This window comes from Pteropus medius, unplaced genomic scaffold, assembly GCF_902729225.1.
Source record: "Pteropus medius unplaced genomic scaffold, Ma_sr-lr_union100, whole genome shotgun sequence".
Classification (NCBI taxonomy): Eukaryota; Metazoa; Chordata; class Mammalia; order Chiroptera; family Pteropodidae; genus Pteropus; species Pteropus medius.
In genome coordinates, this window is record NW_024349802.1 from 1,725,192 (window position 1) to 1,749,263 (window position 24,072).

The 24,072-nt window shown below is 55.2% G+C and overlaps 1 protein-coding gene and 1 pseudogene across 3 annotated transcripts in view; one reads left to right on the top strand and one right to left on the bottom strand.

Annotated features, from left to right (window-relative positions):
- MGMT (O-6-methylguanine-DNA methyltransferase) overlaps positions 1-24,072 on the bottom strand; it is a 193,530-nt gene that overhangs the window by 6,117 nt on the left and 163,341 nt on the right. For all 3 annotated transcript variants that reach the window (XM_039835991.1, XM_039835989.1, XM_039835990.1), the window contains one exon: positions 491-630. In XM_039835991.1, coding sequence (XP_039691925.1) covers positions 491-630 — 140 coding nt within the window. The remainder of the gene's footprint in view (positions 1-490; positions 631-24,072) is intronic.
- On the top strand, positions 11,730-11,848 carry LOC120581686 (uncharacterized; annotated as a pseudogene).

Sequence of the window (24,072 nt, forward strand, 5' to 3'; positions counted from 1 at the left end):
TCCGCTTCCTGTGTGACCCCCCAGGAGAGTGTCGGGCATACTGGGCACCCAGCTGTCGACTGAATGGGGTCAACTTGCCATTGCCCCAAGCTTTGACCCCGTGCTCCCTTGACGAGCGGCTCCTGTGCTTCTGACAGGCAGGGGGAGGCCTTCCGGGGGTACGTGAGGACGCTGCTGTACCACCTTCCCGGAGAGGGGCGGGGGCCATCGCCAATGCTTCCGCCGCTCCCCCCGCTCCCCCGCAGCACGGGCTGCTCGGAAACAGGCTTAGACCGGACGACACTCGGCCCTTCCTCCCTGCTGAGGCCCAGGCCAGCTCCCCACCAGTCCCTGCCGGCCCCCCGACCAGTCCCTGCCGACCCCACGACCCAGTCCCTGCGGCCCCCATTGGTCAGGCCGACCCCCGACCAGTCCGCCGCGGCCCCGACCAGTCCTACCCGACCCGACCAGTCCCGGCCACTCCCCCACCGGTCCCGCCGGCCGAACTCACAGGATTGCTTCTCATCGCTCCGCCCACTGCCCGCGATGCTTTGGGGCTGCCTGCCAGGGCCGCTAATTGCTGGTAAGAAACCACTTCTCCGAATTTCACAGCCTTCAGCAGCTTCCACAACACCTGCCCGGTGAATGAGTCTGGAAGGGAGAATACAGAGTGACGTGATTTGCGCCAGCGGCTGTAACAGCCCTGATATAAATAGCTGGCAGCCTGAAACGGAAAAGGCATCGACACAAATAGAGGTGTTATACTCAATTAAAACGCGGGCTGCACGCACGCCGTCACCACGTCACCTGGCACGGAGGAACGAGAGCGAGGCAGGGCACAGAGCGGGCCTTTGCGGGCATCCCCGACCGCACACCGCGGCCTTGCGGCTGCTGCCCAGCATCCCCCGCTCCCGCCGACGCTGCCCGGTCTGGGCTCCATCAAGACGCCAAGCAGCAGCCGAGCACCACTTTGAAGTCTTGTGCACTGCTGGTTCATTCCCAGCCTTGGCTGGGACGCGGAAGGAAAAGGGGCTGCGGCCGGCTGTGACGTTGAGGTGGCTGTCCCCAGCCCGCAGTGAGCAGACTCGGAACGCCAGACGCACGGGGCACAGGTGCTGGCGGGGTCCTGGGCTGCATGCGTCTGCCACGAGCAGGGCTGCAGTACTAAAATAACTTTATTCCCCTTTTACTGGATTAAGCACCTCAAATTGTATTCGCTCTTCACGGCACCGCAGGACTGAACAGGTGGACGCAGAGGCCGTCGCGCCGTCTGCCCCAGGTGCCGCAGCTGTTTCTTGGGGCGGAGTTTGTGGGACAGGCCCGGGCATGTGCCGGAGGCCGGTGTGAGTGGACTCCTATTGTCTCTGCAAAGGGGACACGTGGCTCGGGAGCCCTGGACCCAGAGCTGCGTCCCCCGCGGCGGGGCGCCGAGCCCTCCGGTGGCAGGGGGTCCTGACGGTGACGAAGGGGTGGCCTCCTCGGGCAGGAGCTGGACCCAGAGTGCGCCCGCGACCACACCAACCCCACTCGGGGCCAAGCTGGCCGAGTGCAATTTGGTGCTTAGAGGAAACGCACCCTTACGTGCGCGTTAAATAATAAAAATCACTTTTTAGCTGAAGGGAACGATAATCACTTCACTGGGAAAAAAATCTGTTTAGTCTTTATTATAACATTAAGCAAATTAAACATCAGCATAATCCAGGTGATACGAGGAAAGGGTCAGCAGAGAAATTAACTTTGTTGTTCATTAATTTACACGGATTAGGGGAGGGCAAAAGATAGCGGATGTGCTCTAGTTTCTCATGATATAATTTCAAACTGTACACCGTTTGTGGCAGGAGGGTGACTTTGGGGTTAATCAGACTGATTTGTCCTTTTAATTGCTTTCTATTCAAAGAAAATTCATTAGATAATGTTCTCTTCAAAATTCATGAATCAATTTAACTGAAGAAACCACATTAACGGCTTTGGGTTCATTAGCACAGGCAGTTGCTCGCTGGCAGGGTTTCCTTAGGCAAACAGACTCTGTTTACTGTGATTTCTTCAGAAAGTGTTTTGAAACCAAACTGTTAATCATTATTGTTGTTGCTGCTGTGATGCCTGACTTAAAAAAAAGGAAGGGAAACAGCGAGGCACCTGCTGATCACTCGGAGGAGAGAGAATCCGGGGACGGCCGCCTTGGCAAAGGAACAACGAGAGCCGCAGGTCCACACCGCGAGGAGCGAGGAGCGAGGCGCAGGGGCCGGTTTCGGGGCCGCCACAGACAGTGCCGGCAGCGGCGCGCTGTTTTCCGGGGAGGGGGCACGGCCCAGGTTTGCCAGAACGGCCGGGGACTCTGCCCAGCCTGTCGGGACACGGCGAGAGGCCTGCGAACTCGGTGGAGCTGGGGCGGCCACACACCTGCCCAGCCCGTCAGCCGGGCCCCGCCCTGGGGGGCGACAGGCCACCTTCCTCTCTGCGTGTAAAGGGACCGTACGTATCACAAAACAATCACGCGCCCGTATACGCTCACAGGGTTGATCGAAATTTTTCGGGTTCGCTGTTGATTTTTCACGGGAAACCTAGTGCACACCGGGCAATATATTAGGAAAAATAGCTCAGACCAGACAATATTCCGCGTCCAAGCACGTCACGCTATAAATGGATCCGAAACTCAGCTCCACCCTGTAGGGAGCAAACGCATGCATTGGCTTAAGCAGCGGTGAGGGACAGTCCGTCGGCCCCAACCTGTGCAGAATCAGACGCTGCCATCAAGCCCGTTGTTGAGGAGGGGCCAACACTGTCGGTTGTTAAATATTATTCTAAAACGTAGTAAAACTTGGTCGTAAAAATTAACATAGTGATATTTTGACGCTGAGGTGGCCACATGAGTCGTCGGTGGCTGGACCAGCATTCCAGGGGGCCCAGAGGGGCACCGTTAAAATATTACTCTTTTTCTCCTCATGATGGTCCCCCCTCCCCGCTCCCAGAGAGCAGGCTGCGAACCTAGGGCCATATCTAGGAACCTCCCCTCCTTCACTCGCCCCCTCATCCCCTCTCTGGCCTGTTCCGGGGTCTGCCCGCTGCTGGCCCCGTGCGTGCCGTGGGGTGCAGGCGGGATCTGATGGGGGTGGACCCCCGCCCCAGGACGCCCTTACCTTAAGACATGCCGTTTGTACTTCGCTCTGGGTGGCTACTTAAAACACACGCACTGTGACCACCTAACCCTGCAAAACACTGTTTCTTAAATCCTCTGCCTGGATTGGATGTCATCAGTCAGGGGGTGATGAGGCTGGTTTTCAACACTGGCCATGGGAGATGCCATCCAATGTCACGGACACCAGGACCTTATGAGACCGCTTTCCGTGCCACGTGTGGGAGTGGACATGGGGGCAGACTTCACTAACACACCTGGGCTGACACGGGTGATGCTCTGAGAAGGGTGCACCACGTACCAGGCACAGGGCAGGAAATCCTCGACCCACCCGGGAGAGAGGATCAACAGACGCAAAAGCACAGGTGACCCAGAGGCTGGAACCACCTGACGACCTTCTGCCCCGGCTTCTTGAGGTGTAACTGACAAATGAAACGTGTGTCATGATGACTTGATGTTCATCACGTGACAACTTACAGGTCTAATACAAGGGCTGCAAGATGGGAAAATGCCCTTGAAACAGTTTAAACCACGGAATGTCAAGGAAATGTAAATTACGAATAAAAATTTAGTACTGAAAAAAAAAAACCCCAAAACAATAACTACAATTTAAAAACTGCACGGCATGGGCTGACCAGCAGAATAGGGCTGCCAGAGGAGACAGCCAGTGAAAATGAAGATGAGTCGACCGGGTGATGTGACCTGAGAAAGAAAATGCTAAAAACAAACAACAGAAAGCCACCGAGGGCCTTGGGGACATGAGGGACAAAGCCAAAAGGCCTAACACTTGTATTACTGGAGTTTCAGAAAGAGAGGAAGAGTGTGGTACAGGAAAAACAGCTGTCAGATATCCAAGTTTAGCAAGAAATGTACAACTACGGAGTTACGAAGTCTAGCAAAGGGCAAACGGGACACACCCGAAGGCATCCCCTCCTGGACCTAGGATCCAGCTGCTAAAGTCTGAAGACACAGAAAAAGCTTTAATCCACCAGAGGGAAACGCCGCTTTGCTTACGGAGGAGCGACCACTGGGTGACGGGATTCTCAGAGACAGCGGGGTCCAGGAGCGAAACAGCAAGAAAGAAAGAGCAACTCGGAAGCCTAAAAAGAGCCTTCGGAATTAAAATAGTGACGTTTGCAGATAGAAAACACACACACACAGATAACGCGTTGCCAGGAGACCCGAGCCAAAGGAAACCCAGCCACGGGAAGGGACGCCCGGACGGCGGGTGACGGACGCGCTGGCGGCCGTCCCGCAGGGTGCTGCGACCGTTCTTCGGCTGCGGTCTTTAAACCGTCTCTGATGGACGCAACTTCATGACGCTGTCGGAAAAGGTTTTCCGTGTGTGTGGATGTGACATACGTCACTATGACGTCACGGACCGGAGCGAAGGGTCGGGGTGGTGCTGAGGGTTCTGCGTTCCACTTCAAGGTGGTCAGATACCGATTCCAGTGAGACTGTTCGCGTTAAGCATCGTGACACCTAGAGCGCAAGCTAGTAAAACTAACAGGAGAACTAAAATACTAAAAAAACGTTCAAACAGCTGAAAGAGAGGAAGGGAGGGGAAAAATGAAAAACAGCGGGAAAGACAGAAAACCATAAATTATGTAATAATAATAAAATGTAATAAGAACAAATAATGAAATAACTGTTTTTATCTAAATCCAATCATATCGGCAATTATATTAAATGTAAATGGTTTAATTTTACCAATGAAAAGACAGTGTGCATCAGCATGGACTGAAAAATAACGCTAGCACGTGCCTTCTAAAAATAATAGATGTGGGTGAGTTAAAGCTAAAAAGATGGAAGAAGACATACCATGTAAACTAATTTGAAAAAAGTTAGTAATAAAGTAGAGTTAAGAGCAAAAAAGATTTCCAGGGGTAAAAAGCACTATTACATAGTGACAAAGGGACAGCTCAGGAAGACGACACCCACCGTGTTTATGTACCTAACAAGGGCGCTGCTTCCACCTGAAGCGAAGACTGACCAAAACTAAAAGGAGAATGAGACAAATCGATCCACGATTATATGTGGAGATGCCGACACTTCTCTCTCGGTCATTGACAGAAATAGCTGACAGAAAATCAAGGCCATAGAAATGAAAAACACCATCAACTAACCGGTTTTAACTGACATATAAAGAACACTCTACTCGATAAAGCAGAATATATGTTCTTTTCAAATGCTCATGGAATATTGACCAAGGTATACCATATTCTGGGTCATAAAATCCATTTTAACAAATTTAAGGTAACTGAAATCATACAAGTTACATTCTCTGATGACAATGGAATTAAGACTAAATTTAACAAAAACACAAGAGAAAATCTCCAAACATGTGGACAGTAAATAAACCACTTCTAAATAATCCATGGGTCACAGAAGAAGTCTTAAGTGAAATAAAATACACTGAACAGAAGCAAATGGAAAAGACAGCATATCACAATTTCTACGACAGCTAAAGCAATACTTAGAGAGAAAGTCCTAGCAGTAAAGGCATGTTTTAGAGAGAAGAAGGGAAAACAGGAGCAAAAGAAAACCAATCCGAGAAGAGGAAAGTAAATAATAAAGTGATGATAGGAACCGACGAAATGGAAAACAGAAAAGTGAAAAGAGCAGAAAACCCAAACTGGGTTCTTTGAAAAGATCCATAAAATGGATAAATAAAATAAAATAATCGATCAATAAAATAAAATAGATACATCTCTAGCAAGACTGATAAAGAAAATAGAGAACGAATTATCAATATCAGAAGTGAATGAGGGGACGACACTACTGACTTCACAGACAGTCAACGGGTAACAAAGGGTTCCTACAAATAACTGCACGATAGTCAATGACATAGATGAAACAGGTCAATTTATTAGAAACTACAAGCTGCCAAAACTCATCCAAGGTGAAACAGACAACTGAAATAGTTCTGCAACTATAAAAGGACTTGAATTCACAGTTTAAAATCTGGAATCGTTAAGGCTAGATAATTTTACCAGTAAATTCTATCAAATATTTAAAGGAGAAATATGTCAATTCGGCATCATCTTTTCCATAAAGCAGAAGAGGGAACACCTTCCAAGGCATTTTGTGAGGCTACAATTACTCCAATACCTAAACCAGAAAAAAACAGAAATCAGAAAGTACAGATAAATATCTCCCACGGACACAGACGCAAAAATTCTCAACAAAGTATTGGCAAGTCGAATTCTGTAACAGAAAAAAAATAATAAGACACCGAAATTAAGTGGAATTTGTCCCAGGAATGCAAGGCTGTTCAACATTTGAAAACTCAACGAGTATCCGAAGCTACAGTAATCAGACGGGGTGTATTGGAGAAAGAATAGATACCTAGATCGATGGAACGGAATGGAAACAGACCCACAAATGTAAGAGCGAAGGTAATCCACCAGAAAAAGGATAGTCTTTCCAACAAATGCTGCTAGAACTGGGGAGATACATGCAAAAAAAAAAAAAAAAAAAAAAAGAAAGAACCTAGATCATGCATCTTTTATAAAACCAACTCAAAATGGATCATAGATATAAACCTAAAAGGCAAAACTACAGAACATCTAGAAGTTAACACAGGAGAAAAATCTAGGTGACCTTGGATTTAGGGAGGAGATTTTAGATATAGCATGATCCACGAGAGAAAAAAATGGTAAGCTGGACTTCATTAAAATAAAAAAAATTTCTGCTCTGTGAAAGATACTGTGAAGACACTGAAAAGCAAAGCCATGGGCTGAAACACATGTCTGATGCAGGACTTGGAACCAAACTATACGAAGAACACTGAAAACTCGACAGCAAGAAGGTGAGCGAACTAATTATAAAACACGCAGAAGATCTGAATTGAGAATCTCGCCGAAAAGATATACGAATGGCGAACGAGCATACGAAAGATGAACACCATCTGTCGCTAGGGGATCACGAATGAACACAGCGAGGTACGATGACACAGCCCGCAGAGTGGCCCAAAAGCCACGAGGGGAGAGCAGGCCGCGCTGGCCGAACCCACCCCGGGCGGGCAGGTGGAGCAGCGGCAGAGCCCGCTCACGCTGCCCACGGCACGCAGAGCGGCGCGGCTGTTCTGGAACAGTTTGGCAACTTCTTGCAAAGCTAAACAGAGGCTCGCCGTATGAACCAGCAGGGGCGCGCCGGGGTGTTTACTCAGCCGATCTGAAAATTTATGTCCACACGAAAGCCATCACGTGGATCCTGACAGCAGCTTCAGTCACCTGTTGCCAAAAACCGGAAGAGGCAAACGAAGGAACAGCTGTATGACGGACTGTTACTCAATGCTGAAGACTATCTAGCCGCTCAAAGACACGGCGGCGCCTTCAATGTAGACCACTCAGTGAGAGAGACACGTCTGAGAAGGCTTCGTGTCGTGTCATCTCAACCCCATGACGTCTTAGCAAAGGAAAACCGCGAGACGGGAAGAAAACAAAACTTCTAAGCAATGTGTGCAAAGTAACAACAAAAAAGCCATTTTGGAGGATCCCAGGAAGGAACGCGGACGGCGACGGGCATCTGTCTGTCTCACAGATGCAGGATCGACGCCACCGGAGCAGGTGGGGGCAGAAGCGACTCTGGACATAAACGGGGCCTGTGAGGCTGAAGGCAGGAGGAACCGCGCGCGCCGGACTCCCGCTGACACAGCTGCTCCCTGCGCGGTACGGGCCGACACCGCCGTCGGTTCTCCCGACGCGGACACTGAGCAGATGACGGTGGGAGCCCGCAGGTGACTGGGACGAGCCACCTGGCGATGCGTCAGGGCTGGAGACGTGAGGATGAGCCGATGCTCGCCGGTCGAGGGGGACAGCACCCTCCGTCGCATGAACCCTCGACACGATTTCGTGAAAATGGCACTTCACGTCTGTGGTCCCCCCTCGCGATCCACAGCCTCAGCCTCTAATCACGAGAAAAGTGATTAGATCATCAGATAAACTCCAATACGGCGACATTCTACCGAACTCCTGACCAGTACTCCTGGGAACTGTCAAAGTCACTTAAAACGAAGAAAATCTGAGAAAATGCCACAGCTAAGAGCAACCTAAGAACATGTAATGACCGAAGGTAATATGACATCCTAAACAGAACCCTGGACACCGGGCAAAGCTTAAGGAAGGCCGGATCAAGTACGCCTTAGTTAATGACAGCACCGACGTGCCGGCTCCCTGATCGTGACAGATGCATCACGGTCACGTGAGATGTCAGGCACAGAAGGAACAGTGTGGGCGTCAAAGAACCGTGTGCTGCGTCACAATCTTTCCTGTGACTCTTCTGCCGCCCTAAAAAGTCGATTAATAACGAACAAGTAGGATGTATCATATGAACAGCCTAATGAAGGAAAATACATAATTGTATCCATTAACTCGGCAGAGAATTCAAAAAAATTCACCAAAATTCAACACCGACTCATGATGAGAGCTCTCTGCCATCTAGGACGGTACCTTCCAGTAACTTCCTCAACCTGATAGAGGTGTTGACAGAAAGCCTGCAGCTAACATCACACCTAAGCGTGAACCCCTGAACCTCTGCTCTCGAGACCGAGAAAAAAGCAAGGACGGCCACCCCAGCTCAACGCCACAGCTGCGGCTCAAAACGCAGCCACGCAGCAGCGGAGGGAGAGACTGGCGAGTTATGTGTGGCTCCGGGCGGCCGCCCCTGACGTCAGACGCAGGAACTGCCAGGAATGAGCTGGGGCTCTGGACGGCGACCTTAGGAGGACGCACTGACCTCTGTGAAGGCCTCTTGGGGTGCACACTGCTGGCCAAGCCTGGTTAGAAGCAGGGGGCCTGCTCCGGCCCGTCTGGAGGCTCCCGCTGAGCTGGGGGCACCCTGCCTGCAGGACACGGCCCCTTCCCCGCCTGGAAGACAGGTGACAAGGCCTGCCCTGGAGTGCCACCCCTTCTTCAGAAGATGCCCGGTTGCTTGTCCGGGGGCCGTCCCCTGACAGGCCTTCGAGTAAAGACGGACTGTCGTTCTGTGATCTCGACTCACCTGGGTCCAGATGGCTCTGCTCGCCTGGAGACCAGGGTGGGGAGGCCAGGTTTGGATCACTTTCCGAGAGTCAAATCCACCCCCAGGAAAGAAACTCCGCCAGCACCGAGAACGTTCCAAAGCACCGAGAGCGGTCCTCAGCGTGCCGTGAGTGGGCAGCTGCGTGGGATGTGGCGGGGAGGCCCCTTCCACGGCCAAGTGCCCCGAACGTCTGAGCAACGCTGGGGACTCGGGGGCAGGGCTGCTGCTGTGAAGAGTCCCTTGGAAATCCTCGTACATTTGCTTCAAAACCAGTGACGCCACAATAAGTGCTTCTCTCCCTTCAGTGCCCCAGACCCTGTGCCCACCTTACGCAGCCCTCGGGTGCCCTGCGACGCGTGCTGTCCTCGTCACCTGCCCAGGAGCCACACTCGAGGTCCCGGGGCAGCAGGCTGTTGCAGGCACGTGAGGCTCAGGCACAGCCCCCTGTGGCCTCGCACGCTTTGTGGCCGTCACTGTATAAGCGCACGGCTGAGTGGCTTCCCGGACAAACGCACGCCACCCTCGGTCTGCTCCAGGTGACAGGATGTGCAGCATGAGCTGGCCTGTGTGAAAACGCCTCGCCCGCAGGCCCATGCGGCCGTAACAGCTGGCTGTCCCCCAGTAATGCGGCACCTTTGCTCACACGGGTTTGGGGAGGGTGGAGCCCCCGGCACAGCCTGGAGCCCTTTGCTGGCCTGCCGGGGCTTTTCCTCTTTCGGGCAAGCCACAGGTGGCCTGTACTCGGTGGCCATCCTTCAGGGGGCACAGCAGGCCGCGGCGTCACCCACCGCCCTTCAGGGGGACCAGCCCAAAGTAGTGAGCGGCATGCAGGGACGTGCCCGAGCCTGCTCCGGCAGCCTGGAGACCGGTGTCCCCCAGCATGGGCTTCTGCCGCCTCCTACACTTAGACACCGCCACTCGGTGGGGATGGGGTCTCAGCTCTGCTCACGAGAAAACGCGCCGGGCTCTAAACGTTCACATTTCCCTCTTGGCTGGAGGTAAAGTGGGTGAGTGGGGAAGACAGAACCTGTGAGGCGCTGACCCCCCGCCCCCCGTGTCCAGGCCCCTCACGTGCACAAGCACGGGCCTGGCCCCCCCGGCCGCCTGGGGACACGGCGAGGGGCTCCGCTCTGATTCTGCTGCCAGCCTGCGTGGGGGGCCCAGGCGGCCACATGCGTGAAAGTGCCACAGGGCAGGCACCACGGCCGTGTGCGTCTGTCGCTGTACACCGAGAGAGAATTGTGCTGTGTGTGAATTAAAACAGTACAAACAATCAGGCACCCCCGACACATTTCTACTGCCCCTGGCACAGGCAATGGGCAATTTTTAGGAGCAAGAGAAGCTCCTGACCGTTTAGGACAGTGGACCTCACAGTGCGGCCCACGAGGTGGTGGGGTCCCCAGACCCGCTGAGGGGGACTGTGGGGCCACAGCCACTCCCCAGGAGCACGAAGACGCCAGGGCCCTCAATCCCCTCCCAGGGGCGCACAGACGTCCCCCAGCGCAGCGGCGGCTCCGAGAAGGCAGCGCTCTGGACGGGGCCGGGCGTCCGCGGGGCTGGCGCGACGTCCAGCCGCGTCACACTCGTCACTACGCGCTTTCGGTCTTGGAAAGCAGTGACATCACGTTTGATACCATGTAGATTATTATTACTTAAAATGCATCTAAAAAACCCTCGGGGTGCTTCCGACGCAGCACGTGTGGACAGCTACGACCTCACGACCACTCCGGGGGTGCTCGGCAGCCCTGGGGACAGCGGGGTCCGGGGGCACGTGAGCCCCCAGGCCGGCCAGCAGCAGAAACGCTCCCGCAGGCTCGGGGTCCGGGTCCGGGTCCGGGTCCGGGAGCGCCGAGCAGAACCTCAGAGCTCACCCCGCAGACCGGACCAGCCGCCGGCCTCCCCACGTGCGGGAGAGGACGCGCACCCTGGGCGGCCCGCTCGGCTGACGCGAGGCACAACCGCGTCACAGCTGCCCCTGGGGCCTTCGCCGTCGCCTCCCTGATGATTAGAGCGCCCGGAACTTATTCAACAGAAGAGTCACGCCTAAGGCTTTGAGCTCGAACGTGCGGCAGCCTGCGGAGAAACGATCGAGCTGCGTCTGTTCTGGAACGAATGTGACCACACGCTGCCACCGCCACCATCCCAATAATTGTCATTCGGCTCGAAGCTGAGTGACCGACTTCCAAACAGGTGTTAATAGTTTCTGAGCACGACGGGACGGGCGGAGAAGCCCACCGCACAGAAGTGCCGGGGCGAGGTGAGTGTTTAAGGTCGGTGTCACCCACCCCGGGTGACTAGGGAGACGGGGGGGAGGGGTCACGGTCAGGTCTGAGGGTCCCAGTTCCACACCCCCTCAATGCCCCACCCTGAGGACTTCCTCTGGGCGGGCTCTGCTTGAGGACCCCACGCTCTCTTCTTTCCCTAAAAACACGCTTGGGGCCGGGACGCTGTGCCCCCTGAACCGTGGGACCCCACAGGAGGAACCGTACCCTCTGTTCACGGGGCCTTGACTCATGGGGGCCATGTCTCCCCCCACACCCTTGTTATCAAAACAACAGAAGGAAGAAAATCGGATTTAAAATGGCACGAGGTTGTCTACGGCTACGTCACCCTGAACACGCCCGACCCCGTCTGATCTCGGAAGCTAAGCAGGGTCCGGCCTGGTTAGTACTTGGATGGGAGACCACCTAGGAAGACCAGGCGCTGTAGGCGTGAAAAATAAAAAGTAAGGGATCGTAAGCTGACAAGGTCCTTGCAACCTGTGAGATCAACCAAGGGTCGCCTCGCCTAAACAATAATAAAATGAAATAAAATAAAATGGCGTGAGGTGATCAACGTATCAAGACAAGGTCCCTTCACTCTGCCCAGAATCACCATGAAAAGGTGGCATCGAATCAGCCTTCCCTTTGGTGGTTTCAGTCGAGCGGCAGGAAAGGGACCAGCTTCTGATTTCAGACCCATTCCATGCTAAACACCCCAGTGCCCTCAGACACGTGTCAACGAACCCGAAGAATCTGGGTACGTGCACCGACTCGCCAGCCCAGTTCAGAGACTCCCATGCATTCCATCAGAAACTTCTAGAAGCCTCCTGCTAGCCCTCGCTGGCATCCAGGAGGGGTGGAGAAGCCCTGCCAGCTTTATAGGCAGACGTACCGCGCCGCTCCTGCGAGTCTAAACATAGGCCTCCTCCAAGACCCGGGCGGTTCCCCCATGGTCCCGGCCTGGCGGGCAGAAGTGTCCGTCAGCGTCGCTGGACGCATTTCTGGGAATACTGGTGAATCTGGAGGGATGGGGTGCCTGAGCGGCTCCGCCAGTGGGGCCTCTTGAGCTGGCCTGAAACGGCCTGAGGTCTGGCCAGTAATTTTCGCCATCTTTTAAAGACCAACCCAACAGAAGGGGGCTGAGCCCCTAACTTCTTAATGAGCGTTCGTTACCGTAGGACGGGGTCACGGCGCGGAGGCGGCGTGCCGTTGCTGACAGAGCTGTCAGAAGCACAGGCAGAGGCAAGCCGGCGAGCTTTAATTTCTCTGCAGAGAACTGAGGGGCTCTTCGGGGATTAATCTCGGTATCAACATGGAGCCTCTGCCGCAGGGCAGCTGAAGAATTCAAAGGAAGTTGTGACTGGATTCTGAGTGATGGCATCTTCCTCCCACTGTGCAGCTGAGTCTGGTTTCTCACCTGTCTGGAGGGGGACGGGGCTGCGCACGTGCGGAGGGGCTCCCCGCGGACGGTAACCGTGCGCCCTCGGGCAGGGCCGGTGCGTGGACAAGTGCGGGAAGCCCACAGAGCAGGAGGGGAGCGGTGGGCGGGGACGTCACCGCCTGCTGCCCAGCCGGGGCTTCGGGGCCCCCCACCCCGCAGGGACCAGGGCTGCGGTGCACGTTGGTGGGGGGGGCGCTGCCGCGGGCTACCCCGCCAGACCACACGGCGCTGCTGCCTGTAGCTGTTCCCTCCTGCCGCCAGATTCGTTGGCCGAAGCCCGTCCGCACCCATCGCGAACAGGTGAGCTCAAGGTTCTCTCTGCTTCGGGCAGGTGAGAGAACATGAGGCAGGTAACCCGCACCGTCCACAGGCCCCAGCTCCCGGCTGCCCCGGGCCTCCCTGGAAAGCCTGGGGTGGAGGCCCGGACGAAGAGCGGAGCCCGCAGGGGGCAAGGACGGCGGGCTCCGTGGCTGGTGACGGCCAGGTGGAAGGAGGAAGTCGGGGTCAGGGAGCTCTACTTGGCTCCTCGGTTGAAGGCTGGTCCCAGAGGAGTCACAGGAGGGGGATGGCCACTGTCACCAGCCCCGTGCTGCTGCTGGAGAAAGCGGGCAGAGCCTGTGCCCGACACCCCACACCCCGCCCTGCCGAGCGGCAGCCGAGCACCACTGGCTCAGTGGCACAGGAGTAGGGCCACCCTGAGGCCACGCGGGTCTCTCTAACGTCGCTTGAGGAAGAGCATGTTGTCCTGTGTAAATACTGATGTCCCCCAGTGAGGCCCGGGCGGTGTGAGGGAGCAAAGACGCAGGGCGGGCGTGTTTGGAGTGATCGATTACTTGATAGGTTTGCCATCGGCTGCCACGGTGTGGCCATCTCCATCCGCGGTGGGTGCCGCTGGGTGTGCGCCGAGCGGTCACAACCAAGTGTGGTAAGGACCGGGACAGTGAGTGCAGGCTGTGACGGGAAGCATGGCAGAGACAATGGCCAGGGTAGCTCCCCGACCCAGGGCCGTGACACTGGGTGGAGACCTGCAGGTGACAGCCTGAGAGAGGGGTGCACGCCAGGAGGACAGGGGGAGGTGCAGGTGAGACCCAGGAGCACGGCAGAGGCCGCACAGCAGGCCCGAGCTGTGGGTCTTACCTGGCAGCACCAGGGGACAGTGGGGTGCATGCCAAGTCCTCCAGGCTGCGCTGCCCCTATCATCCCAGAGTCCAGACGTCCCTCCACGCGGCCATTTACGCGGCCTGGACTTCACAAGTGGGCAGGAGAAGACAGGTCTCCTACTGTCACGGTGCTGTCTGGCTCCGCTGCGCGCTTTCGTGATGGGACACGGCCCCCGGCCGCTCTCTGCGCTCAGGGCTGCCCGTGGCCACGCACCCCGCGTCCCTGCACGCGGCCGCTCCAGGGGGCGGACGTCCCGGCGGAGGCAGGAGCTGTGAGCACCGCCGACCTTCACCGGACGCTCTCGTTAATAAAAACCGGGTCCCCGATAACATGTACGTGCATCAGCTTTAACACAAACAAACGAGACTCCCCCAAAGAAATATTTTACATGGTTCCTGCATTCTAGAAATGTAAACGTGGCCCAGTGAAGATCCAGGGGCCCCCGGCCAGGTGTCAGCGCCCCGAGACTGCGGTGAGCTGTGTGGGTCCAGGACGGACATCAAAAGGTGTTAATGGTTTCAATATTTATCTGCTGCAGGGAAGCGCTCTACAGACAGAAAAAAAATTCTGCTAATGGCTGTGTCTTTGCCATTAAAATGAAAAGCTTAATGCATCTTATAATCAGAGGACAATTTGCAAATCATTAAGAGAAATGTAAAATTCCATTAAAATACAAATCAAGAGACTCTCCCTGGACTAATAATCTTTTTGATATTATTTTGCATTTCACCATTTCTGTTCCAACACCCAGGCCCCGCAAATGATCAGGTCCTGAACACGCTGCTCACCACAGCCTGCTTCTTTAACGAGAGACCGAGAGGAGAGTAATCTGCTATTCAGAGCAGGTACTAATGAAGAATTCCATATATTCTGAAATTTAATTAAAACCCCAAAGATTTCAAATTAGATGCAATTTGAAATGCCTGGGGCAGAAAGACATGCACTTCCGTGGCGAGGGTACCACACTGAAAGTTGATACCGTAATTGGTCTTGATGTATTTTTGTGTTGCTGGGCTGAAGCACAGAACTCATAACCATATAAAAATCCTCTGCAGATTACCTGCTCATTGGAAATGCCATCAGTCAGGCAGTTCCCCACTAAATTACCGCGCTACTAAAATGCACAAAGCGATTCGGAGGAGAGCAGCACAGCTGGCCGACGCCGCCGCCGAGTTGTGCGTGCGTCGACGCGGCCTTTTTTCTTAGTAAAATATGCTCGGTTGAATATTAAAATATAATTGGCATTCAACCTAAGTAGCTTAAACCATTTTGTTATCTTCTTTTAAACCGATTTGGCTCCTCCACAGTTATTTTCAAGGATGCGATTCACAAACTAATGACACCATCATATTCGGCCGGATCTGTGCTGTTTTGCACTGGTCATAACCGGGCGCGGCTCCCACAGCCTGCCAGGGATGCTGCTGCTGTTAGCCGCTCTCGGACACCGAAGGCCCACTTCTTAGGGGGGAAAAAAGCAGGGCAGGATATGCCATTTATGTTGGTTCTTGCATATTTTATTCTAAAAAGAGGAAGAGATGCAAATTTCCTATGAAAAGTATATGTCTGGGCCAAGCGGTGCGCCGGCCGCCGCATCCCCTAAGCTCTGACGCGGGGAGTCCTTCCCGCTGTCGGGCACCAGCCCAGGTGGCGGGCGGGGCGGGGGGGGTGGTCACGCGCACACGAGGTCCGGGAACGGGTCCTCCTCCTTCCACAGCGTGTCTGGTACAACGATTAACGGCAGTGCTCAAGAAAAGGAAAAGTAGTTGCCATAGTAACGAAGATCGATCATAACTGTATGTATTCATGCTGAGAGGCGGGGCTCCCCGAAACGCTGGTGAAAGCCTGAGCTTCAGTAACCGAGTGATGAGTTTCAGGGCCGACGAGGCTCCCTTCCCCCCGCATCGCTCTTCAATGTGCTGGTTCAGACGTACGTTATCGGCACCGAAACGTCACCCGTGCCCCAGCGAGCTCGGCTTCCAGGAGGTCGGCTGTCCTGGGTGCTCCCACCCACGGAGTCACGGGAGCCACAGAGAGGGCCGCACGTCCCCTCCCCGCAAGTACCCGATTCCTGTGTCCGGCAGGCGGGACACGAACTTTAAAGGGGCCGCGCCACGAACAATGCGTTTCGAGTCACTCTGAACATAAGGGCTACAGGTAAGAGGCCATGAGGATAAAGCATGTAAATTAAGTAACACTTTGTACACTCTTGGCTCCTACAAAGAGTTCTACAGCATTACAGCCATTAATTTGATATCAGTATTTACATATTTAAATATTTATAAGCTACAGTCCAATTCTATGTAGTTTTTATTAAACCATTTTCTCTCAAAACCCGGGTAGTGGCGAGAACTCTAGTCGCACTAGGATGATCTCGAGATGCGCTGACGCCGCCCGCAGCACGTGGGTTACACGTTTATGATGGCAGGAGGCTTCGCTGGAGCGCGCTCTTTGGGAACAGTGCAGGTTTGTCTAATAACTACAAGGAATACAACATTTAAAAGCACATTTACGCGAAAAGTCTGTTTGTTAATTTAAAACACAGACGATAGAAAACTCCTATTTTTCAAAGTGCATTTCAAATGAAAAATTATTGAGCAGAGCGACCGTGCAGTCTGCGTTTGCCGCTCGGCAGACACCGACTCCCCACTCCCCGTCGGAGTGGACGCATGGCCAAGGCCAATGCACAGACGTGCAGGGTGATCTACACGTGTGAACGTAATCAGGGCGGTCTTGTTTCTAATGGAAACTTTCTCTGGGTTGCTGTTTAATTACGATGCCAGCGGTCACAGCTATACTTTAACGTGAATACTTTCCTATCAGAGCAGCCCTTGCGATAACTTCACTCATAAGTACTGTTTACCTGTAGCAGGAGCCCCATTTTACCTGACTTTCGAAGCCCCTGTGGTCATCTTTTGAACTTGGTTCACTTCTGCTGAGTGACCTCAGCGGCCTCGAGTGAAGGCGTTCTCAAGGTCGTTTGTTTGCTTGATTCATGGAGGCCTTAGGGATGTAGGATCTGATCACCTCCCAGATTTAGGAAGAAACGTCCCCTTAACTGGGCTCCCGGGGGCTTTGGTAATCACTGATGAGTCCAAGGGCTCTCTGCACAGGGATGCCACGAATTCTCTGGGGTCCAGTGAGTGTGGTTCTGTCCTGGCCGCACCAGCACCTCAGGAGCTGGTAGCCACAGACCGAATTCTCCTCCACGGTGGCGGGGGGGTGGGTGCACTTTACCACGACTGCACCCCGGGGTAAGCGTGAGGTGACAGCGGGTTACATGAGTAGCCCCGGATAGGATCTACGTGAGGTCTGCAGGAAAGTGGGTCGGTATCCGGAACCCGCAGCAACCTCTTCCCGCTACGGGTCACTTCCACTGCTCACGGCCTCCAGATGAATCCAGAACGTCACTCGTCTGGCTATTTCAAAGAAAAAAACACACTTTTGGCCATTGATCTGGACAGCTTCTGCGGGTCCCGGTCAGCTTTGCTGACTCCGCCCCGGGCTGCCCTGGCACAGTGCCGGAGCCCGGCAAGGCTCTTCGGGCACGTGGGCATCGTGCCGACGTGAGGCCCTGGTGTGCAGCCCGCCGTGCTCCCTCTTTACACATTAAAGATGGATAACGCACGGCCCGCCCGCCTTCTCGCTGTGCGGAGCTCCGGGTCAGGCAGACGTGTGCACGCGTGACCTAGAGCTTGACGTTGTTAATCACGACAGCAGAATATTTCTTAAATACACCATTGTGTCTCAAACAAAAATCATTATTAAGAATGTTCGACTCAGCACGGGGCGATGCGCACAGGAAAATCACTCATAAGAGCTGGACCCATTTCAATTAATTCCTTTAGAGCAATAATTCTCAAAATAAAGCACACGTATATATGCCGTATGTACACAGGTGTGTGCACACATACGTATAAATCCATCTGCCACTTCTAAGATTTCAACGTGCCTTGGGGAGGGGCGAGAAGTAGACAGATTGTAGGCATGGCGTTATGAACACGCTTTCTAGAATGTTCTGATACATACACCCCCACACCCCCAGCAGAAGGCACTGAGATACAAGAGTAACTTAAAAAGCTGTCTGCTTGAATGAATCACAGTTGAAACTTTAAAAACGCCTCGTCCAAGACGTGGTTGGAAAACGCGAAGAACAAACCAGCAGTGACGACCGCCGCCCGGCAGGAAGCTGCAGGAGGAAACACGACGGACCGAGACGGCGTCTGAACCCAGGCTCTCTGGGCCCTGAACTTCGCCCACACACCAAAGCGCAGTCCTCGGTCCGGCTGGGGACAGAGCGGCTCGGTGTGCTGTTTCTGAGGTGGCTTGGTGAGCCCCACGGATGGCGCCAGGTGTTGACGAGAGCCAGCACGCCTCGGGGCCTGCAGAGCACCCCGGCTGCCGAACGAGGCCCCTGTCTGCTCGGGCTGGGAGCCCCCGAGCCAGAGGAACCCTCCACCAGGACACACGACTCTGGCAAGCTAACATTTCTGTCCCATTGACGCCTGGAAGTGACGTAGATGTTCAAACGTGGGCAGGGACCAGGAGAGGGTCCTGAGCCCCAAGGGAGGGGACAGGCACCAGCTGCTGGCTCTCAGGAAGGCACAGCTGCCAGCCAGACGGGAGGGACGTCTGCAGACAGCGGCAGCCTCCCCCGCACGGCTCCGGGCAGGGAAGAGTGACGGCCGGGGGCCGGTCCCTGGTCCCCCTCGGGAGGGGCAGGGCGTGCCGAGACATTGCGGGCGAAGACGGCTGCTCACAAGCACCGCGGCCACCTCCAGGACCTGGCTCTGCCCCAGAGGCCACCTGCTTCCAGACTCTTGCCCTGCCTTGTTCTGGAACCGGAACGTGGTGGGGACGGGGCGGCCCCCGCCCGCGCAACCCTGATCCGACTCCAGACAGCGGAGCCTCTTCCCAGCGCCCTCAACGTCATGCCTGCCACCCACTCCCAGGCGTCTGATTCTCGCCCTCCCCAGCTCTGGCCTCGGAAGGCCTGGCCCCTATCTCCTCACGTGTTGTCCCTGGAAAGCCACCCGGCAGCTCCAAAGCCGAAATTCAGAGGCCGGTGCCTTCTCGCGTAAGCACAGTGTCCCCTTGTTCTCACCACTTAACGGGCCTCAGGAGGTTTACAAGCGTCCAGCTCCGCCAGGTGACACGCGGGTGAGGCCACCACCGCGCGCCCCGCTGAGGTGGGGCGCAGCGATGGCTCCCCAGCAGAGCCTGCAAGCACAGCTGCTGTGTGAGTTATTCTCTTCCCTTCAAACGGGGGATTTTTTAAGTTCAGGGGCAAATACCGGTGTGAACTGGCGAGAGCACAGAGCTGCCTCCTGCTGGGGTGCACGGGAGACGAAAGGGCAGCCGTCTCGTGCAGCGTGAGGCGCAGGAGCCCTGTGGACAGGTGGCTGGGTCCGCCCCCAACAGAGCAGCTCGAGGAGGCCGGCGCGGAGGGCTCGGTGTCCCCGGGAGACCTGGCTACTTCCGGACACAGGTGACATGGGTGCAGGGGCTGAATGATTCTCCCCGGGACGGGCTTTTAATTTTGAAGGGTGGTGTCCGGTGAGGGCCCGAGGTAATGACATGACTGCCTCCGTCGTCACGGCCCGCCTGCCTTCCGGGGCGGACTCGGCCTCCACGGGAAGGCAGGCAGGAGGCGCAGGGGGACCGTGCCCAGGACACGGGGGCAGGAGAACTGACTCACCCCGAAAGGGCCGTTTGAAGGAAGAGTCTGATGGACACACGAACACGAAAATCCTTTTTGAGGCCTTGAGATAGAAGTTACAAAACTTACTTCCAGCCAGCAGGTTTAAAAAAAAAAATGCAGATTTCACTACTGTCATGCAACTGGATTTCATAGCTACGAGCTAATAGCTGTGACGAAGGAGTTATTACAGTGTTAAATATTTCATTTAAGACGGAACGGTGCAGTCACTTTAAAAAGAAAACTCGAAACCCATCTGTTGAAAGCCGCCGTCTGTGGGCTGGCACCGGGGAGGAGGGCTGAGGTCGACCAGCACTCCCGTGGCGGGTGACTTCGTGCGGGCGTCTGCCGCACGGGCGTCCACCCTCAGAGGCCCCCGCCCTAGCCTGGCGGGAGAAGCAGGGAGGCCCGGGGTCAGTGGCCCAGCTGCCCACCTCCCCGGCCGCCCGCAGCCTCTGCAGCCTCTGCAGCATCCCGCTAGGAGGGAGCCCAGGGCAGGGGGCTCAGGACAAAGGCGGCGTCTGCACGAGCTCCGTGCCGAGCCGGCCTCGGTCGCCTGCCGGCCCGCTTTTCCTGAATTCGCTGCGAAATGCTGCTTTTGGCAAAGCGCTACTCGTCATTTTGCCATTGACCTCTAAGGCTACTTTAAGATGCGTGTTATGAAAAAGAGCTCATCTTTTTTATAAGTGAATATAAACAAGTTAGGGAGCATTAACGGAAAAGAAGTTTAAACGACGTTTCGTCACGGAAGAAACATTAACTAAAGATTTATTTCAACACCAAGGGCTTCGTTAAACAACTACTTCCTGCAGAAAAATGAATTCAAAATAAACAAGACTGACCTCTGAAGAAGGTTTGCGGGGAGGACCTGACCTGCCCACAACGCTTCGCTGTGCTACCAGACTCGCTAGCGGCCACCACGCGGTGGCCAGAAAAATGATTCTGTTGACACTTTTAATAAACCAGATTAGCAAAAACAAAAACCGACCCACGCTCCTCCCCCCCACCAAAAAAAAAGGAAATATTTTTAGAGCACGCTCCACAGCTAAGCCGACGTTCCCGCGAGAGGCCAGCCTCCCTCGGCAGCCCTGCTTTCCTCACGGGCACAATGACCCAGCTTCCCGCCCAGACCCGCACCCCGGGAGAGGCCCTGTGCACCCGACTTCCAGTCGAGGAGGGCGGCTGAGCGTTGCCTGGGCGGCGGCGGGGGCGGGGGGCATGGGGTAACAGACATGTCACCGGTCAGCCTTCGGAAATTCTCTAAGGAGCTGAACCACAGGACGTTTCCAGCGTTTGATGTATTAAACATGAAAAAACAGCAATCGCCCCAGCACAGGAGTCCCCAGCCCCCGGGTCACAGACCAGCATTAGTCCGTGTCCTACCAGGAACTGGGCCGCACAGCAGGAGGTGAGCGGCGGGTGAGCGAGCGAAGCTTCACCTGTATTTGCGGCCGCTCCCCAGCGCCAGCATCACCAACCCAGCTCCGCCTCGGATCATCAGGAGCACCGGTCCCTGGGACCAAAAAGGTTGGGGACCGCTGCCCTAGCAACACATTTTTGTGACTCTTTAAAAAATGAACCTAGAAGAAAACATAGGAACTAAACTCAAGGACCTTGGACTTAAAGAGGATTTTATAAATCTGACCTCAAAGGCAAGGGAGTAAAGCAAAAATAAATGAATGGGACGACATCAAACTAAAAAGCTCCTGCTCGGCAAAAGAAACCGTCAACAAAGTAGAGAGACAACCATCCAAATAGGAAAATATATTTGTGAGCAACGCCTCCGATGAGGGCCTAATATCCAAAATATACAAAGAACTCATACACCTCAGTAACAACAGAAAAACAAATGATCCCATCAAAAAATGGGCAGGGGACCTGAACAGACACTTCTCCCTGGAGGACGAACGGCCAACAAATATATGGAAAGATGCTCCACTCGCTCGCTATTAGGGAAATGCAAATCAAACCACAACGAGATACCATCTCACACCTGTCAGAATAGCTGTAATCAACAGGACAAATAACAACCGATGTTGGAGAGGATGTGGAGAAATAGGAACCCTCACACACTGCTGGGGGGGCTGCGAACTGGCACAGTCACTATGCAAAACAGCGTGGAGGCTCCTCGAAAAACTAAGACTTGATCTACCACGTGATCCAGCAATCCCTCCACTGGGTATTTACCCCAAAGACCTGAAAACCCATATCTGAAAAGATATTTGCACACAGATGTTCACAGCAGCACTATTCACAGTGGCCAGGACATGGAAGCAACCGAAGCGTCCTACGATAGATGACTGGATAAAGAAGATGTGGTACGTATATACAGTGGAATATCACTCAGCCGTGAGAAGAGATGAAATCCTGCCATTTGCGACAACATGGATGGACCTTGAAATAATCCCACCGAGCGAAATAAGCCAGACAGAAAAAGTTCAAAATCACATGATATCACTCATATGTGAGATATAAACCTAAGAGCCACAAATGAACAGGACAAACTCATGGGCAGGACAATGGACTAGTGGTTGCCAGAGTGGGGGCGGGAAGGGGGAGCAGATGGCATGAAAGGGGGCAAATCTGTGACAGAAAGAAATCTAACTACAGGAGGTGACACACACAGTGTGTGTACATACATGCGCCTCGCTGTTAAAATGTACAGCAGAAACTTAGATTTCGTTAACCAATGTCACCATAAAAAAAAAAATTAAAAAAAAGAAAAAGATCTGCCTGTGAACGGCACACTTGCCTCACACAAGGACCCTGAAAGACAAATGGTCTCGTCCCGGCACAGGCCACGTGCGGCCTGCGGAGGGGACGCGGAGGGCCAGCGGCCGGGGCTGCAGCACGAGGGACTCGCGGACGGGCCGGGCCGCGGCGGGGAGCTCGCTGGCCGCGTCTCTTCCTCAGCACGTTGAGATCGGGGGACCCGGCCATGCTCGAAGCCACAGCGTGACGAGAAGATGCTCGCCAGACGCGGAACGGAAAGGGGCGTCTGCGAGGGACTTGGCTCCAGGCTTCGCAGAAGGCCCGTCTCCCGTGTGGACCCACGGCTTCCTGAGCTGAGCTGACCGGAGACCTCCACGTCCCCACAATGCCACTGGCTCCCGGACGCAGAGCAGAGAGCGAGCAGAGCCCACCGCCGTGGGACAGAAAGGGGGTGTCGCCACACCTGGGGCTGAGGCCAATTAAGTCCGTGCTGGCCACTGTGTTACAGCCGCCCGCCACCTCCTTTCGTGACCATAAAACCCACACCTGGCCCCGGTCAGAGAGCGAGCGATGGAGCCAAATTAGAGGCGGCAGCGTGGGAAATTCTGGCCCTGCAGCTGAGTGTCGGCAGGAGGGCGCCGCCCGCCCCCGACCCGCTGGAGCGACCTCGGCCCCCGCGGAGGTGCCCGCCAGGGCTGCTCGGCTCGTCCGGTAGACGGGCTGCCGGGCGACTGCATGGCCTCCGTCCTCACCCAGCGCCCGGCCACCGGACCTACCACGGCCACGGCCGGCTGGCCGGGGGGACGGGCAGAGGATGAGACCCCAGGAGTTTATAAACCGACCCTTCCCCCACCCCGCCGGTGACACAGACACTTCCTGCCCTGCTTTTGTAATTTTTCTGTTCTTCAAACGTCACAGCCTCGAATTTCCACTCGCTTATTCGACAGACTTTCGGGGGGGGCAGCGGCGGGACAGCTCCCCCAGGCCCCCGGCGGCGGAGCAGGAATCCCGGATGGCCGCAGCGGCAGAGGAGCCACGGGTCCCAGGTCCCACCCGGCACACGGGCGGCATGCACGGGGACAGCCACCGCACCCTCCTCTGGGTCTGGGACGCAAGGTGCAGGGAGGAGGGCCCCGGAGCAGGCCGGGCGGGGCGGACCAGCGGCCGTGGCACCACCTCGCCCCCGGAGGGCGTCACCTGCGACGATGGAGGGGCTGGACACGTGGCATGCTGCACACCCCATCACGGAGCCCCCCCTCAGAAGCACTGGAGGCCCCCCGGGAGACCGTCTGCAGGCGGGCCCGGAGAACGGGGCCGACAGGCCGGCCTGCTCGTCATGGCTGTGCGGTCTCGGTGCCTCATCTGCGCGCCGCCGGTCTGCCCGCGTTCAGCTGGCTTGCGGGAGCTCCCCCTGGAAACCACGCCATTTCCGAGTTCTTTTTTGCGAAAAATCATAGCGGCAATTGGAACACGTTCGACTTCCTGACAGTAAATTCCATTCGAAACCGAGACTGCTCTGGGTTTGCCTTACCTAGAATCTCGGGGTAGTTTTCTCCTTGAGGTTCACATGTGCGCGTCCACAGACACGCGTCGGTACAGACACGCGTCGGTGCACACACGCTCGTGTGCACTGAAATGACGAGGAAGGTCACGACGCGAAACCGAC